This window comes from Podarcis tiliguerta, assembly GCF_965153285.1.
Source record: "Podarcis tiliguerta genome assembly, chromosome: 2".
NCBI lineage: Eukaryota > Metazoa > Chordata > Lepidosauria > Squamata > Lacertidae > Podarcis > Podarcis tiliguerta.
The window spans coordinates 108,490,071-108,509,417 of NC_139535.1; the positions used below are offsets into that span (position 1 = coordinate 108,490,071).

Genomic DNA, 19,347 nt, shown 5'->3' on the forward strand with positions numbered 1-19,347 from the left:
AACAGTGGCCTGGGCACTGGTCTCTAATTTCCATTCAACAGCAAACAGGTTCCCGGTTCCCCACACACAACCTTGCACACCTGAACTGTTCCCCACCCCGGTATCTGCACAGGACAACTTAGGTGAGCAAGGAGAAAGAGAGCCTTCAAAGTCCACCTGTTGCTTTTCACACTGGGAGCGTAGGAAAGAAAAGGACACTCACAATGCGTTAAGATGGAGTTGCACAATAAGGGCTATTTGCCCTGGGAAAAGAGGGAAAGCGGTCTCTCCCGTTTCCATGGAGGGTAAGTAGCTGAAATGGAGGATGGCCTTAAAGGCAGCTCAGAAAAAACGTTAGTGGGTCAGTTTCACACTTAACTTTAGGGGCATCCCAGTGTCTTTGTTCATCCAAGTTTGATATTGGTACATGACTTAAGCAGAATATCCAATACTGTGGTACCTTGGGTTAAGTACTTAATTCGTTCTGGAGATCTGTTCTTAACCTGAAACTGTTCTTAACCTGAAGCACCACTTTAGCAAATGAGGCCTCCTGCTGCTGCTGCACCGCCAGAGCACGATTTCTGTTCTCATCCTGAAGCAAAGTTCTTAAACCGAGGTACTATTTCTGGGTTAGCGGAGTCTGTAACCTGAAGCGTATGTAACCCGAGGTACCACTACAGACGGCCCAAGAGATTGAAAATGAAACATTGACTCCCAACTATTATTAACGGTTCTCATTTTGTTAGATTTACAACCTGCCCTTCACCAGGTTGAATTAAAACTAAATCAAAACTAAATCATGGGGCGAGACCTGGCAAGGGATATAGCATAGAATCATGGAATTGGAAGAGACCACAAGGGCCATCGAGTCCAACCCCCTGCCAAGCAGGATACTCCATCAGAGCATTCCTGACATATGGTTGTCAAGCCTCTGCTTAAAGACCTCCAAAGAAGGAGACTCCACCACACTCCCTGGCAGCAAATTCTACTGTCGAACAGCTCTTACTGTCAGGACGTTCTTCCTAATGTTTAGGTGGAATCTTCTTTCTTGTAGTTTGGATCCATTGCTCCGTGTCCGCTTCTCTGGAGCAGCAGAAAACAACCTTTCTCCTTCCTCTATGTGACATCCTTTTATATATTTGAACATGGCTATCATATCACCCCTTAACCTCCTCTTATCCAGGCTAAACATGCCCAGCTCCCTTAGCCGTTCCTCATAAGGCATCGTTTCCAGGCCTTTGACCATTATGCACTTTCCCCTTGTCCATTTTGCACCATTTTTGCACTTTCCCCTTGTCCCCAAACTTGCTAAGCAAACTGCCTCCAATTCTGTTCCAGGGGAAAGTTCCATTGTGCAGCTTCTCTGGTTGGAGGCAGCATGCTTCTGAATACATTGCTGGCAAACTGAAGGAAGAGGTCATGCTTGCATGTTTCCCATAGGCATCTAGCTGGCCACTGCAAAAACAGGATGCTGGACTAGATGGAGGCACAGGCCTGCTCCATCGGGGTTCTTCTCGTCTTCTTATGTCCTTCTGTTCATGCAATGATCCAGATACCTCAGGCTCCCATCCTTAAAAAGGAGTTACTTGAAGTACAGGTGAAACTCGAAAAATTAGAATTGAGAGACCATTTAAAGGCTCAGGAACCCATTGCAGGTGTTATGGATTGAATAGCTACTGCACCTTTTCACAATAATCTAATTTTCTGAGATTGTTAATTTGGGTTTTCATCAGCTGTATGCCATAATCATCACAATTATAACAAATAAAGGCTTGACATATCTCGCTTTGCATGTCATGAGTCTATCTCATATATTAGTTTCCCCTTTTAAGTTGAATTATTGAAATAAATGAACTTTTCCACAATATTCTAATTTTTCGAGTTTCACCTGTATCTTTCTGGACTTCAAGGGCCCAGTGTTTTATAAAACAGAAATGGGCAGTGGCAACACCTCCTTGGCCTAAGCAAACCAAGATCAAGAGTGCCTTCCCTGGCTGGAGGAGGTGTGTTTCTTGGGCAATAAAGACAGGTAAATGATTTGAAAGCAGCCACTTGAACCGCATTATAGGATTAGGATAGAAAACGCAGGTGTGGTATCAAATTTCCACCCCTTTCCCCCAGTATTTCCATTATCCTTACCCACCCACCCCCAGCAAATAACTGGAGACAAGGTGGAGGGGAAAAACGAAGGCAGAGGCAGATAGAAGCAACAGCATTTTAATAAACATAATTGATTCAAAGCCACAATATGAATAACAGGACCTGGTCGCAGCATACATTGTAGAAAATAGATCAAGTCTGAATGCTTTTGTTTTTTTATTTATTTTAATTTACTTAATTCCTGGTTGACCCCCTCCCTCCCTTGCCCTAACCCCAAAAAGGTGATGCAGAAATTCTGAAAATGCATATTGTAACATCAGAGACAAAAAAAAAGGTAACCAGTCACTTGGGTTCACATCAGGGGGGCTTATACAAAGGTGGCTTTCACACTGAGCAAGGGGGGTGTCTGGACAAGGGGGGTGGGGTGGATGGCTTGCGGTAGCTCTCTGTTTTCTTTATTGGTCTCCAATATATATTTATATAGAGGTTCGAATATAATTTATTTACTTCATGGAACAACCAGGCGGGAGAAAATTGTCGGTGGCGGGTTTGACAAGTCTGCATTTCCTTCTAGGAACCGAACGTAGGTTTATCCTTTTTTTTTTGACACACAGGCAAGTGCTTCATTTTGTCAAGAAACCCCCCCTAACTGAGGAGTAACGGGGGGGGGGGGCGAGGGGAGGTAACGAAACCACTGAGAAAGGTGGAAAGGTGAGCAGCCAAACAGAAGCAGCTGCAGCCTCTGGGCTATATCTAAGGTGGGATGTAGAAAAAGATTCACACTTTGATTGCACATGGGTGGGGGGACCCTCTGCTGCATGGAGGCTGGAACTGGCCACTGGTTTTTGTGTGTTTGCGTGTGTGTGTGGTATTTGCCTTGGAAGCTCCCACCCCACAAGACACCTGCTGCGTGAGCATTTTGTTTTGAGTTTATCTCTTTGTGCTTTAAACCAGTTTGAAGGAAGATCGTGTACCTGCAAGCAGGAAGGTAGGCCCGTGAGCTGATCTGAACGTGTTTTTTCTACCCCACACCTCTTTTTTAGTCTCTTCTAAACATTGGTCCAAGTTCTCCACTACTAACAAGACCACGGTGCAAAGTTAAGCCTCCCTGCCAACAACTGTGGATCAATAGGCCAATAGGTTGGGGGGGGGTTTGTTTTGGGGTGTGTGTTTGGAGTGGGGGAGTGTTTTGTACGCAGCACTTCCATTTGCACTCCCTGCGGCCATTCTGCAAAAAGCAACGCTCCCCCATCCACCCTTTTCAAGCTTGTCTAAATATAAACAAAGGCATACCTTTTTATTTTTAAAAAAGAGTCCTCCTTAGCCAAATAACTCCCAATTAAGGCCCCTGCCTCAAAGGAGGTAAACATGGCTGCATGCTGGTTTTGATCAGCAGGGTTGTAGGTTTAGTGCTCTGAAGGAGAAATCACAAGTACTCTTCTTCCCAACCCGACCCCAAAGTATTGAACAGGAAACAAAGGAGATGTTGATTTATGACCTAGCTTCTTCTATCCCCCACCCAAATTTACGCTTGCTGAAGTTATCACAGGAGGAAACAGACCCAATACAGAGCAAGGAATGTATTTCCAGTGCAACTCTCTTGCCCTACATAGCTTTCTTCTTCCTTGCACGGACTCCCATGTCTGCCCTTAGTGTTTTAAGATGAAGAGCAAGGAAGGCTTTTACAGTGCCCAAGCCTGCTCCTTTTTTGTTATTATTCTTATTATTATTGCAAGAGGTAGGTAAGACCACCTGCTCTCCCCCTCGTCCCCTCTAAATTAATGTCTGAAAAGGTGACAGAATCTCACATCAAGCAAGGCATTCTAAATATGCTAGTTATTGCAGAGCTCCTCTGCGCTTGGTGGGACAACCCTAAATATAAATACACGTTTGGCCACTGGCCCGGCAAAATAAAATCAAAGAACCAAAGGCGAGTCTGGGCAGCTGTTTGAGGTGGTAGAGTCACAGCAAGGTCAGCTGGCCAGCATTGCTCTAACACAAGAGAGAGGGAGGGAGAGTACAGCGTTCTGCTACCTGGGATTCTTCCGAGAGGCAGTGCAGGCAATGTACGTGCCACAGGGATTGTTCCCTTCTAAGCGACATATCTCGGGGGTGGTGGCAAACTGACCACTGGGCTTGTGTGTGAGAGAGGGGGGCAGAATTGAAAAAACGGGTAACTGTAATCTGCCTCTGGTCCTAGAACACCTGCAACTCATTTTACTGAACACACACGCACACAGAGTAAAGTGCTCACACCTAGGGCAGACAACGTAAGGAGGAGAAATGGCGAGTTCCATGCCTCTTCCCCCAAGTCCACTCTTTCACACAGGTTCTCCTAAATTGCTGGTCCCCTTGTATCTCAAAATCCCTATGCCTGTGGCCCAGAATGGGGAGCACTTTAACGGGGAGGGGGGGCACGGAAAGGAAGCAAGAGGGAAAATGTGGAATATCACAGCCCAATATCAGTTTTACTGTAGTGCTCAGCCAAGTAGCCTTTGCAAGCTTGGGATGCCAGGGTGTGTTCAGATGTCAGCTGAATACGATAAAGGAAACTGAAACTGAAAGGAAGCCTGGCAGAAGACTTCTGAAGTGGTACCTTTCTCCCCCACGGCAAGCTCTCTGAAGAACAGGCACAGCAGCAAAAGCAATGCTCAAGTCTTTTAAATAAAGGGAAAAGTAACTGGCCCTGAATGCGGTTAAAGAAAAGGCTGTGGAGGGTGCTGATAGAGAATTAAAACCTCACCCCAAATACATAGATTAACCTAACAGAATGCTGAACTGAAATATATATTTTTCTCTGAACACCTTGAGGATTTGACAGGAACGGCAAGCATTAGAAAATACATCCCACTCCACAAAAGGCTTCCTCTGACAAGCAGCAGTTACAGGTCAAGCAGAAAGAATACTGTACTGCCTTCCCTCCACTGTAGGTGAAAATTATACAGAATTTCCCTTTGGGACGTTATGGGCCCTTGGATGCTGCAGCCAAAGGGTGTTCTATACCCCTAACCCTCTCCCCCACTCAGATGCAAGCCTTGCCAGTGGGGAGTAAAGGTGGAGTAAGGACCAGAAGCACAATGAAGAGGCTCATGCAAACATACTCCATTTAAGTCACCCATTACTACGAAGACCACCACAACGTACTGGCTGTACCTACCTCACACAAATACAAACACACAATTAGAGTGCCCCTTGAGTGACACACACCATCTGTGTGTCCAAGTGCAAAGTAATCTTTTTTGGGGGGTGGATGCAACTGTTAAGAGGGGGAACACGACTGGAAGAATGAACAAGGTCAAAGATGCAAAGAATAAGTGAATAACCAGGGCTTCCAAGAACGAAACCCTGACTGGGAGTGAGATTAGTGCTCATGCTGGTCTGACCACCATCCTTCAAAATCCTTCCGTTTACAGCTAAGCCCCCCCCCCCCCCAAAACACATTCAAGAGTGCAAGCTATACAACAGGCTACAAACCCTCAACACAGTAACTGATTTCCCTCACCCAACCCTATCCCACCCCTTTATTGCTGCTCCCAAGGAAGAAATTTGTTTTGAAGCACAGGTAGTTTTTGAAGTGCCCGCAGGATCAGAGCCAACGAGTATTGCTATAAGACAAGCACACACCCAGCAAAACAACAGCATGGACGCTCTCCGAGCAATGAACAGAACGTAACGAAAGCAGCTCCTGCTGGTCTTCAAAAGAATCGCCGCCACACACTCCAGCTCAACAATTTGTGGCTTCAGTTGCAGACGCAGCATGGCCAAGCAATTCAAAACACAACATGCGACAGGAACGCTAACGATAACACACACACACGCACCCCCCCCAAATTAAAAGACCACAGCTCCACCTCAAGAAACCTAAGCAACAAATGCAGTTCATCAGAGGTGTTTATGCAACCAAGGCAAATAGATATTGTTTACCTGTTAAGCTCTGTGTCAAGATTGTCAAAATGGAGCCCCAATCCCAGTTGCAAAGCAAGACTATTAAAGACAGAAATATGAAGGGCATTGGATCACATGTCCAAAGACAATTAAACTACAGCAGCGTCTCGTTGGTGCAACGTATTATTTCCATGCAACATATAGTGCAGAAACTCATTCATCCTGTTTTCCGGATCACCCTGATTTTGACAGCCCCCCCCCCCCCCCCGCAAAAAAAAAAGAGGTTTGGAAAATGCTCTACTTCACATTTTGCAGATTTTAAAACCTGGGACAGTCTTTCCCCAGTCTGGAAGACAAGTGACTGTGTGAGCCAAGGCAACCCGGTTCTCTCCCAATAACTTGAGCTCCAAATGGTATCTTTTGCTGGGCTCTACTAACTTAAGGAACAGTGAAAAGTCATATAAGCTGCTCCCCGATGACGGCTGCATCCCTGCATCAACCAACTCCCACCAGATCATCACAGCATATATTCCTTTCTTATGTGCACCCGAGGCCTCAAAGGATTTAATGAATTCTTGCGGATGGTACCGGTGAGAAGGAATGTGTGTGCGGAGATGGCAAGAAGGCAACTTCGCTGCAAGTTAGCCAGCTGGGCTCTGACCCGGAGTTACTGCCAGGTTCTTATGCTAGCGACCCTGTTGTGGAAAAACTTCTGTTTGTGCTTAATTACCATGGCCAGGGGAATTGTGCCAAAGATACGCAGGAAGGAGGACCATGTGCACTCTGAAAACGGAAATCTCTCCCTCACAACCAGCCTTGAGCAAGTAACCAAATACAGTGGGCAACAGCAGAACAGAAAGAGTCCACTGGGCCTCCCACGGCATCAAGAAAATACGTCAGAATAGAACATCATGGCCCAGAAGCAACCATTACAATCTCAAATTCCTTCCAGTCCTTCACAACAAGGCTGAACCAGTTAAGCTGGGAATTGTTGATGAAAGAAGCTGGCCATTGCTTCTCTTGTTACTCCCAATTAAAGAGCTCAGGAAACAGTGATCATTTCCTGTTCCCATTTGAAAAGCCACCATTTGAATAGAAGGACCACAACATGCATATGTAGAGAAGCTCTATCCTAGCCATTATTTGCCCGGTGTTAGCTCCTACCCTCCAAGTGGAAACAATGAGAGTTTGTCCAATTACACTGTTGCTCTCAACTTTTACACATATATTTTAAGTCGCCTGCAAATATTGGAATTGCAAATGGATGCCACTAAGACTGAGATACTAGTTTAGCAAAGTATTAATTAATTGCAAACAGATCTTTTTGTAATGGAGAAAGTTATGAAAGGAATTAGATGTTTTGCAACCATACAAAATCAAGCATGGTTACCCCTTAGCTGAGTGAGAAGAGAGGAGGCTATTAAACTAAGGACAAAGAAAGAACAGATCCACTAGTATCATCCTCCAGGAACAGAAGAGTTTTTGGTTTGAAAAAAGGAGGATAAAGACTATACAAAGGAAAGGTCAGAAACTGGCACAAAGCTATATTTAGTGCAATTTTTAAAATTCTCAATCTGTACAACGCACACTCATGACATCAAGTCACTGAGGGGAACAGGTGGACGGGGAGGGATTAAACAATTAATGCACAACACATTAAACAGATGCACAGAACCTTAGCAAATGCAGAAGCAAGAACACTTTCTGTGTAAAGTTCCTTTTTTATTTCCGAAATGTGGGAAATGGGGGTCTGCATGCAAGGAGGTTTCCCAGGTACTAAAGAAAGGAAGTGGGCTGCCTTGGGATAAGAGCTCCGAGACACAAATAAACCAGCACGAGGACACGAATGGGCAAGTACAAAGCATACAGCATACCCTTTCTGCTGGCTGCGCAAAGACTGACTGAACCTTTGGTTTCCATCAAAACTGCAGAAAGGAAAATCTGCAGGCACTCTAGATTGCAATGTTATTTAAATCCACATGCAAAAACCGCTGCATCTATTAGCCACAGTCCCCTAAGCATGACAAGAAACTAAACATTTCTGTCGTGATGAAGGCAAGTCAAGCACTAGGATAGTGTCCAGAAACGGTGGAATCAAGCCTTACTATTCAACAGCATTGAGATGGAAGAGGAAGGTGCTTCAAACTAAATGCATTAAGAGGAAGGAACAGTTATACAAGTTGTGGGAACAGAGGAGATGCCTAGATTAGGACAGAAGAGGCCAGATAATAATTTGTATTTCTTCACTACACCCGAGATGCAATATACTCAGATTGTTACGTTGACTTAAATCATATGCACTTCATAAGGCTTTACATCTAAGGGGAGCTCAGTTTAGGAAGCAAGCTTGCATACAAGATGCAGAACTCTGTGTGTGTTTGTGTCTTCGAGATAAACCCTAATCCCCCACCCTGTTAAATATTCCTTTATGAGAGGGAAGAAAATAAAAAAAGCAAGAGATCATCGATCAAGGGGAAGGAGAAAGGCCAAACTTCTTTAGGCCCAGTGCTAGAGAAAGAGATGCACCTGGTTTCAGGTGTGAGGCAGGATGGGTGAGGGAATGCTGGGTAATACGCGCCCAATTTCTGAGCATAAGGCCTTCCGATAAGAACGCACCTGCCCATTGATCCTTAGAAAAGGGCCCCTAGTGGATTGTGAGCTTTTCCACCGCAGGAAGATGGAAGAGCAATTGGTCTAATTTGTTTTATCATCTTGCAACGTGCTTCTTGAATGTAAACACAAGTTACGTGCTAGAGGTCTAAAGCTTCTGGAATGATTTATTTATTTAAAGTTATTAACATTTCGACACAATGTCCGTTTCTTATTTAAAACAACCTTGTTGGCAACATCCCCAAACAGCTAAAGGATCAGAAGCCGGCGGGGGTGTCAAAAGGGGAACACCCAGAAGAAGGGGAAGGGGGAAAGAGAGAGAGAGAAAGCAATCAGGGGACATGCCAGGAGAACACATTTGGCTGCGTTTCCCTCAGTCATCTGCACAAGGGTCAACAAGCAGTAGGTATGTACATCGCCTGGACCAACCGAAGCTCATCCAGTCCGTAACAGGAACCTTTTGGCAGTTAACCATGTTCAAGACACAAATGCAAACATGAGCAGCCATTTTGGGTACGTACCTTCAAGCGGACCAATGAAAAATGCCTTTCAAAAATACTACACAGTTGACCGTTAGCACTCTGGTAGCAATAATGCCCTATTTGCTTTTCGGTCTGCAAAGGTTTCCTCTCCTTTCCAGTTAATGAGGGGTGGCGTTTTCTGGTTTCCTCCTTTTGGAAAGCTAGTTCTTTGATCATCTGTATGTCAGTGCAAAAAGGCCTTCCATTTCATACCCCCTAGCCTATCCGCAGCAGCCTTCTCAAAGGTGTGCCGTGACTGCAAGCAGTGTGTCTTCAGTACACAAGAACAGACAGGGACCTCCTCGCCACCTGCCTCCTGAATTTGGGCACCAGGCTCCCTGGGCTCTGCTGCATGCAAACAACGGAAAAGGCTGGCTTTCTCTCTCCTTTTGGTCACTTGGCAACGCTTCGACTCTCCCCTTCCCACCCAGAGTGCGCACTGTTCATTCTTTTGTATTCTCCCCCCTCCCCTCCGCTTTTGCCTAAGACATCCACCAACTGGCCAGACAACACATTAGTGCAAAATACAGGAATTAAGGCAATGCCCAGAAAGTGAGAGCCTAGACTTCCTTCCCAATGCAAGTATCACAGGCTTGTTCTCTAGGCTGCAACATGGACTTTGGGGAGTGCTGCCTCCCTGCCCTGGTTGAAATATGACTATATCTACATCAAAGGAAGGACTATTGGAGGGGTTTCATTCATTTAACAGGAGCCAGGTGTGTTTTGAAGGATGTCGTAGCTACATGGGCTCTGGCAGAATCCTAATATACCAAGTAGCCAGGCTTGTGTTTCATTGCCCGCATGATCACGCTGACTGATCCAATGTTGGTTTTACCACACTGCAGCCAGGACGGATCTGGGCAAAAAAAGTATTATTCCCCACGGAATGGATGAACAAACACACTCAACACACATACAGATCTACAACCCCAAGCTAAGAGACGATGCAGGAGTCGCTTCCAGAGGTCAAGTCAATTCGTGCTTTCTCCTGAGGTAGTCTCTAACTCTGCTGATGGAAAATCTCCAATTGGAGGTATGATCTGTAGCTCTGCTCTATACAAAATGCAGCAATCACCTATGCAAGTCAGACAACTTAAAAAACAACAACCACACACAACTGAGGCAGTACATCAAAATGCAACAGAAGCAGTAACCCGAATTAAAAGGCTATCTCCTGATGCTTTGCAAAATGTTTGGTCTTGGGGGCTTAATCTGCCCTTTGGGCAAAAGTCATCCTCTTTTTTCCAGTTTATTGCCATCACAAGCAGTGATGTTTGCTGGTCCTCCTAATTAAACACTAACTTATGAGCACAGATGTCAATGGCTTGTCTTTGCTACTTCCAGTGTAATTAGCGTGAAAGGAAAGCCTTTAACTTTCGCCCTCAAGCCCTTACAGAGCCCTAAAAAGGAGTGGTGAAGCGACAAGCAAGAGCACCTCCAATTCACAGAGAGACAGTCCGTGTCTATACACTGCCTGTCTGGTTGATGTCTGAAGAGGATTTCAAAGTCTCACCACCTTCTGGAAATGCTGGTCTCATGAAAAAAGGAAAATACAATTCGAGGTTATTCATGCAGTGCTAAAAAGGTCTTACTTCCAATCAATTCAGGGGAGAAACCCCACAACTCCCAAAGGTTTTGAGAAGGCAAAGCAGGCACAAGTTGGCATTATCAACCCCCCCGTGCCATCCTTTACAGAAAACAAGAAAGCTGGACTTTTAGAAAGAGCCACCACACGTGGCTGAAATTGCATACTAATTTTTTGTTTGTTTGTTTAGAAAAAAGTTTACTGCCACCCACCGTACACACAAGGCTCGGCTAGTTTCAAAGGCTTTCATGCAATTTTGCTTTATTATATTCAAGTTGTCAAACTAATAGGATTGGAGTTAAAAGTAAGGCTATTTCTCTCTCTCTCTCTTTTTAAAATCCTTCTGTCTTTGCACCAAAAGTGAATTTGAAAAGATGCTTGTCACACACAGATGCACACGCGCAGACACACAAACACACAAACTGGAACTCTGACACACAGAAGAGGAAGAGTAGTTTATACCTGACTGGTGATGAGGTCTGTCCTATCTTATTCAAAAGAAATGTTTATGTGCATAATATACATAGGTGCAGCATTTACACATAGGATACTGAAAAAAGACACCAAGAACTTGCTACAGATGCCTTGAAGAGTCCTTAAAAATTCATTTCCTGCCCTCCCCCCGGATTACTTTCTTCCTCTTGTAACACCAAGGACTCATTTTTGACCCAATATTCATGATTCAAATGTAATCATCACTCCAAGGTTCACAGGAATCCCTAATACCCATTAATGTCCTTCTGGCTTAAGCTGGGAAACATTTTTTTGTTTAAAGCACATCCCCACTGTCACTTTTTCTTCTTCCAGCTAACATGGACAGTTTCCAAGAAATTAAATTGAGCAGAAGCTACGTTTGATTTTTAAAACACTGCATGCTCAATATTGAGCATCCTGAAAAATTCAAGTCAAGGGAAGATGCTTTAAATAACTGGACAATCCAATGTTTTCACAACTGTGTTCCCAGCACAGATTCTCACCCACCTGCCCACCCCCCTTTTCTTTTCCTGGACTTGGAAGGGGGGGGGGGAACCTCAAGGCAAAGGCGAGTTGGGCTTATAGCCTGAACGGATTGTACAAGATGGTACATTTAAGTTGCAGTTTAAAATGCCAACCCATTCACATCAATGCGTCTGGCCAAGGAGGCCCCCTGCCAATCCACTGCACATTGCAAGGGATTCTGGGGTTTGGGTCTACTCTCAGTTCGCACTCTGCATCAGCTGACCCTGCTGGGCCAATCTGATGTCCTGCACAAATGGAGTTAGCCTTAAACGTTTCTCAAGTCTTTGCTGTAGCCGAGTAATGTGGGAGAAGCTCGGCCGTGGGGAGCAAGCTGCCTCTCAGGCACTTTGCTGTTACAGACCTTCTCATAAGGTTCCCCCAGGCTCTGTGGAACACAGTTTGAAAACCACAAAGACTCAAACTGACTGCATGCAGGGATTTGGGATGCGAACTGAGATATGATGTTCTGGGACATATGTAAGCAGTCCACTCAGAATTCATGTCTTACCTTAGAGCTGAATGTGCACTCTTGGGGTGGGGTGCCTATACGCCATGATTTCACTCACCTTTTCGGGGGCAAAGGAAGCTTACAAACGATTCAGAATTAAACTAAGGAAAGGTCTCCTAATCTCCAGCAATTTGGGGAACAAACAACCAAAAAGAAGCAAAAGAGAACAGCATCATTTCATCAGGATTAGTTATTTCAAATTCAACCAAGTGCCCGTTTAGGAATAGAAGATCAATTTATCGTTTCCCAGTACTTGCCCTCTGCAAGGACATTTACATTCAGTGTTTGTCAATAGTTATATGGCTCAGCTGGGCTCCTTGCGGGTGGCCCTTTTATCTAACAATGGCAGTGCAAATACACTTGTCAAACTGAAATGTATTTGTGCTGTTTTTTTTTTAAACACAACTTCCCTTTGTTCATTAATTTTCCAGAGACATGAAGTTAATTAAAAACAAAAAAACAAAAAAACAAAAAATACTTCCCTCCCACCCCATGCAAAACAAAACAGAAACCGGACTCCTCCTGGTCCCCCCCTTCCATGTTTGCTGGCCTTTCTCCTATGGGTTGCTATAAAGAGGGGGAACGAGACCCTCGTGGTTGTTTGTTTTTTTTTAACAAAAGTGCTTATTTTACTTGTAAAGCAAGTGCTTTGGAGAAAGGTGGTTGGAGAGAAACTTCCTTGTTTGGCGGGGTTTAAGGAGGGAAGCCCAATGATTGCTTTTGAGACAAATGAAGGGAAATGGAAAGGTGGTGCCTTTTGAGGTTCGGAGAAAGATGCATGGTCAAGACCGAGGCCATTCCTAAGGAGGGAGGCAACCGGGAATCAACAGCCAGCAAGAACCTTCTGCGCAGGAAAACAACATTCCGCCTTCCCCTCTCCCCCAACCCCGTGTAAAATACTGCACATCTTTTAAGCCAAATGTGTTTGCAAAATACTGGGCAGGAGAGCAGGGGAGAGAAGGGGAGAGAGACAGCAAGGGCGGGGGGAAAGGAAGTTTGCCTCCAGCCCTCTTTTACAATGCACTAGGGAAACCGACTCTCATCTTAGCACAATAATGCAAGTTATTACCACCAGCCACTTCGATTATTACTTAAAATTGTCAAGCTGTGCTGTCAAAATGTACACGTTACAGTATTAAAGGAGAACAAGACTGGCAACTCTGCAACAGAACTGGCCACGTTTCGCTGACACCCACCCGATGCCTACCTTCCCTTTCTTAAAAAAACAAAATTAAAATCCCGCAAAATTTATTCTTAATTCACGTATGCGCTGCTGGAATTTTTCCACTCCATTTTCTTCATCTTTTTTTTTTTTTTTTAAAGGAAAAGGAAAAAAGAACAGGGGCAAAATTGAACGTAAAAAAAATATATTAATGCATGATGCTACAGAACTAAGAACACTGAAGCCCTTAAAGAGATCACATTGATTGTCATATATTGAATTTTTATGTTGACATGTGAGGAAAAGAACACATTATCAGCATGTTAGGTACTATTATTATTATTAATTTTTTTTAATAAAAAAAAAATCAAGTGTCAGTTCATCATTTTTCCTCAGTTAATAAAAGAAAACATGCCTAACAACCCTCTACAATCCTAATAAAATAAAATAACATAAAATAAAATAAAATGCAAGCACAATCCATGTATTACTAGGGCTAGAAGATTCCCTCATTTTGAAAGGCTCCTTGAAAACCTATGCTCATTTCTGCTCCTCTGTCTCTCCACATCCCACATTGCCATTTCAAAACACAGTTAAAATTTGAGATGGGCACATCTGATATTCAAGCAACTATGCCTAAGGAGCCCGATTTCCTGGGCCCTATACTTCTGTAACACCCCACAACCAATTCCACCAGAGTTTTCTGTGGAAACAGGCACAGCAACAACCCCAATTTAACAGGCTGTGCTTTCTCAATAGGAATATGCATTCCCCTGGGTTAACAGGAAAATGGTATCTGTTGCCTATGAGCGCAGAGTCTGTCACATCCAAGGGATGAGGGAGAGGGTTTAGGTCTTTCCAAATTGCAGCACAACCATTAGGTTTCCTCCCTACTGCCCCAGTTTCTTGAAAATACCTCAAGGCCCTCCAGAAATGTTTCTGGTCCGTAAAGGAGGATTAAATTTAGCCCTTTTTTTAAAAAAAGAAAGAAAGTGTGGCTTCAGACTTAATTCCCTACAACTTCCCTCCCTCCCTTCCTCCCTCCCCTACCCCTGCCATGGCCTGGCAGTTCAAAATTAGGCCTTTAGAAGAAGTTACAAGTTGCTAGTACCTAAAAAAAACAAACGAACAATGTAAACAAGGTGTTTAAAGTTATTTTCAGCTCTCCCTCTCTACAAAAGTAGTGAAAAGGACCTTCCTGTATTGAAAAAGTAGGGGACGGGGAGGAAAGGGGGGAAACTTTCATTCAAGTTTTGTTCACTTCTATTCCAACGTGAGGTATTTTGGTGTAGAAAGGTTAACACTTTCTTTCAAGGTAGAGAACTTGGAGCAACTGAGGGCAGAGAAAACTAACCCGACCGTAGTGCAGCTAAAATAATAATAATAATAATAATTAATGGCCAATCTGCAACAGGCGGTTGCTGTGCTTTTTGGCAAGTGCATTAAAACCTTAATACGCTCATATCTAGCAGCTGCGGTGAAAAGATCTCTCACGATTCCTTGGGCATCAAAGAAAGAAAAAAGCTAAGCTAGTAGCGCCCTAGTCTTTGTGGAAGGCTTTGTTGAAGGAAATGGCTGGGTTCGTTAGAAGACTAGAACTCGCTACCTTAAGGCCCCCAATTTTTGCAACCTATCCGTATGCAGCAAACCAACGAGACATGCAGCTAGCTGGTGCTTGAAGAGCTGACTCAAGATGATATGCCGTGGTCTGTGAGGAAAACAAAAGTCCATTTGGTGGGGATTAAACAAAAAAAGAAAATGGAGAACCTCTCTTTTAAAAATGCACTGTTCACCAAAGGACAAAGTTGCAGCTTCAGTATTTGGCTCTAGGAGTTTGGCTTTGGTATATTAAAAACAGTGCCAAAAGGGAAAGGGGGTGGGTTTTCTCACTTTAGATTTCAGTTTCTGCCTTTCTTGCATCAGGATTAAATATTTTTTAAAAAAATAAAAGTAATTAAGTGAGGCCATGGAAATGGCACTGGTGCCTAGTCTAACATCAGCGTCAAATGAAAAAGAAGAAGAAAGAAAGAAACGAAGAGACTGCTTTCAGTTCTAAGTTTTTGGTTAAAGAAACAGTAATTCGTTTTAAACCATGAAGCAGGATGGTTCAAGCACATACCTGGCTCATATTTTCTCCTTAACAGTCTAGCTGATTCCCTAAGGAGAAGCTGGTTGGGGAATTACTAGCCCTAACAAGCTCACTGGTCCAAACATGCAATGTTTTGAGAGTAATTCTATAGGCACCAGCATAGCACTGCAGGACTGGGAAGGAGGTGGAAAGAAGATTGTTGGTTTAAAAAATAAAAGTGTGCCCTGGCAGCCCTCAGCCGATTGCTACATCCCAATCTTTGGCTTTGAACGTACTTGTGATATGGTATATATATTTTTTGTTGTTAGTTTCTACACATGATACAATTTACAGTACAAAAAAAGAAAGAAAAGAAAAAACCAAACAGTGCATACACTCAAAATGCGTAAAACCTGCATTTTTATAAATATTTTTTTAAAATAAAAAACACACACGCTTACGCACACATACACCAACCCCACAGGCATCCCTACAAACACCCATGTGCACATTGTCCTAATGAAGCCTTCTGGATGGCATTCAGGGGGTATAAATACAACTGCAGGATTGTACGGTTCTGAAGTGCGTTGTTTTCCTTTAAAAAAGGTGAAACTTGCAGAAAGCTCTCTCTTTTTTTTGCTATTTTTTTAAGAAGATAAATGCTTGTTTCTTTATAAATAATCTCTTTTCTTTAAAGCAACACTGACTTGTCTAAACGGGGAAAACACTGCGCAGCACACGGAGGGCGGGGTTTGCGGGGAAGAGAACCGTGAAAGAAATTCTCTTTGGGGATCCAACGTTTCGTAACCCTTCCCACCCCCTGCCTGCCTGCCTCAAACAGAAACCAGTCTCCAAAAAAGAGAAAAATCCCTAAAGTGCCTGATATGGTAGGGATTAATTCTGGCAGCGCATACGCAAGTTTCGTCAGAGAGGACCGCGTCAGCTGGGCAACAGCACCCATTTTGCATACGAGGGAGTACGAGCTGCCTAAGGTATCATAGTGTCCCAGGTACAGTAGTTCTCAATTCAAGTGTTTTCACTGGAATCAAAAAAAGGGGGGGGGGGCAAGCACAACAAACAAACAAAAATAACCGAACAAACAAAAAGAGAAAGGAGCAGTTATAGTGGCACTTTGCCAGGAGCTGCTGCCCTTCTTGGCGGTCCCTCGTTTGTCAAACGCCTAATGCCAAATAAAACCAAGAGGTTCAGGGCTTCTGCTCCCTGCCTAGAACGGCACGATCCACAAAAATTTAACGTTATCAAGTCAGGCAGCACGCAGAAAGTTACCACAAAGCGGGAAGGAGCCGGGAAGGCTAGGACACCCTGTTTTAAGAGCCTGATTCTTAATTTTTCCAAATTCAGGCCCCTCCAGTCGTGCGATGTGCTCATTAATCGGCAAGCGTCCCTGCAGGAAATTAATTTGGCTTGGCCCTTCCTTCAGTTCCCAGAAGCATCAAGCCAGAGGAACTGGAATTTAAACAGCTGGCCGTTCTCTAAATCGTACCAAGGCTGTGGCCTCGGAAGCGAAGGGGCGACAGCATTTGGGCAGGTTTCTGTGCTAATTTAGATTCAAACAGAACTGTTTAAGGTATTGCAAATGGACCGCTGTGGATTTCTTTTAAGAGCCACATTGCTTTTTGTTAACTTTGACGGCAAGAGATGCTAGTGGCGAAAGCAAAGGTCTAAATAGGAAGCAGAAGCCAAGATCCCCTCTCTCTCTCTTTCTTTTTTGGTACCTAGGCCATTTTGGAAGGCCCATCCCAGTCTTGTTCTCCTTTAAAGTGTCCTATATTTATAGAATTCCTAAATAAATAGAAGATATTAGATCACCCATCGTGGTTTGTTTTTAAGCTATTCCGAGTAACAGCCATCTAAGCCGATGGCATTGTGCCTATCCTTGGTGTAGGGGCAGCTGTTGCCGTTGGGCAGGGCACTGCAGACTGCTGTCTTGGCAGCAATACTGCAGTTCTTGAGGAGGTTGAAGCTGAAAGGGCTGATGGCGTCTTTTGGTGGAAAAGGCTTCATGGTGGAAAGGATAAGTGCCAGGCAGTCGGCCACGTCCTTGTTGGGGGCGCAAGCCAAGGCTGGGGTATGGCCTGAAAAACAGAAACACAAACTCAGTCCCCTAAAAAATAATAATCCCCCCCAAAAAACATCTTTTCCAAGAAGGGTTGGACAACCTGTTCAGCACACAACATCAGTTGTTTTATCATGAACTGGCTGCTGTTTCCTTTTATAATAACTGGCTCTTCCCCTCCCTCAGCATAAAATACCGTATTTTTCGCTCTATAAGACACACCAGACCACAAGACGCACCTAGTTTTTGGAGGAGGAAAACAAGGGAAAAAAATATTCTGAATCTCAGAAGCCAGAACAGCAAGAGGGATCGCTGCGCGGTGAAAGCAGCAATTCCTCTTGCTGTTCTGGCTTCTGGGATAGCTGCGCACCCTGCATTCGCTCCATAAGACGCACACACATTTCCCCTTACTTTTTAGGAGGGAAAAGGTGAGTTTTATAGAGCAAAAAATACGGTAAGTGGCGTAATTGCACTAGTGCTACAGGTAAGCCGTGTTATCGCCACTCTGAACACAGACTATGTGAAAGCTCCTTGCAAACTACTCTTTGTGCTATCTGTAGTCCTCTCTCTCTCTCTCTGCGTGTATGTATGTAAATAGGAGTGGTAAAACTCAGTCCGTGACCTGACCCACTCAGAGATCATACTCCGTGGATACATTTCCATGCCCCCTCTGTATACACAACTCCTGCTTAAGAGATACATTCAGACAGAGCACAGGAACTCCCTACAGATGGGCACCATTTCTCTAAGATCCTGGGAGGAAATGTTACGTTCTGGTTGTTGCGCATCCTCAGTGGTTGAAGCTCACTTTTCCTACCCCACCAACCACCTGCAATAGAGCACAAGTGTCAAGGGATTCTTTGGACCAATGGAATACAGTGGTACCTTGGTTCTCAAACGCCTTGGTTCCCAAACGCTGAAAACCCAGAAGTAAGTGTTCTGGTTTTTGAACGTTTTTCAGAAGCCAAATGTCCGATACGGATGTCGGCTATTGTTTCTTGGGCACCAGGACCAATAAGAAGCTGCCCCTTGGTTTTCAAACATTTCATTTTTTATAAATTTTTTTTATTGCGTTTCTTTCCATAATTTTATAGGTTTATAAACAAATAAAGTAGTTACAAGAAACAAATTTTCTCTTTTTTAACAACAAAAACAAAATAAAACTTGGACTTCCCCACCCCTTCCGATTCTGCGTTCTTTGCATTAACAATGTCAGCATTTTGTTACCTTATTTCATACCTTGTTGTAACTTTCGAATGTTATGTATCCAAATACAATATATTATATCTCAATTTCAATACCTTTAAAATAAACATAACATATTCAATTTAAATTGTCTCCTTTTCTCTTTTGTCACTAATTTTACCATTTACTTAATCATCGCAGAAGCTTAACGTTTCCTAATCATGCACTTTCTTAGGATTCATACAGCTTATAATATTTTTTCAGATAATCTTTAAATTTTCCCCAGTCCTCCTCAATTGTTTCTTTATCCAAATCTCGGATTCTGCCGGTCAGTTCAGCTATCTCCATGTAGTCCATCAACTGCGTCTGCCAGTCCTCCAGCGTGGGCAAATCTTGTGTCTTCCAACTCTTTGCAATGAGTATTCTTGCTGCTGTGCTAGCGTACATAAACAAAGTTCTATCTTTCTTTGACATTTTCTGGTCCACCATGCCCAACAGGAAGGCCTCTGGTTTCTTAGGAAAGGTATACCTAAATACCTTTTTCAATTCATTATAAATCATTTCCCAGAAGGCCTTCACTTTTGGGCAGGTCCACCAGAGATGGAAGAAAGTCCCCTCTGCTTCCTTACACTTCCAACATTTGTTGTCAGACAGGTGATGCATCTTGG

The 19,347-nt window shown here is 43.8% G+C and overlaps 1 protein-coding gene across 2 annotated transcripts in view; it reads right to left on the minus strand.

Annotated features, from left to right (window-relative positions):
* Nucleotides 1-2,180: 2,180 nt before the first annotated feature.
* Nucleotides 2,181-19,347, minus strand: part of ANKRD52 (ankyrin repeat domain 52) — a 69,981-nt gene continuing 52,814 nt past the window's right edge. For both annotated transcript variants that reach the window (XM_083427358.1, XM_083427359.1), the window contains one exon: nt 2,181-17,513. In XM_083427358.1, coding sequence (XP_083283484.1) covers nt 17,269-17,513 — 245 coding nt within the window. In that variant the 3' untranslated portion in view covers nt 2,181-17,268. The remainder of the gene's footprint in view (nt 17,514-19,347) is intronic.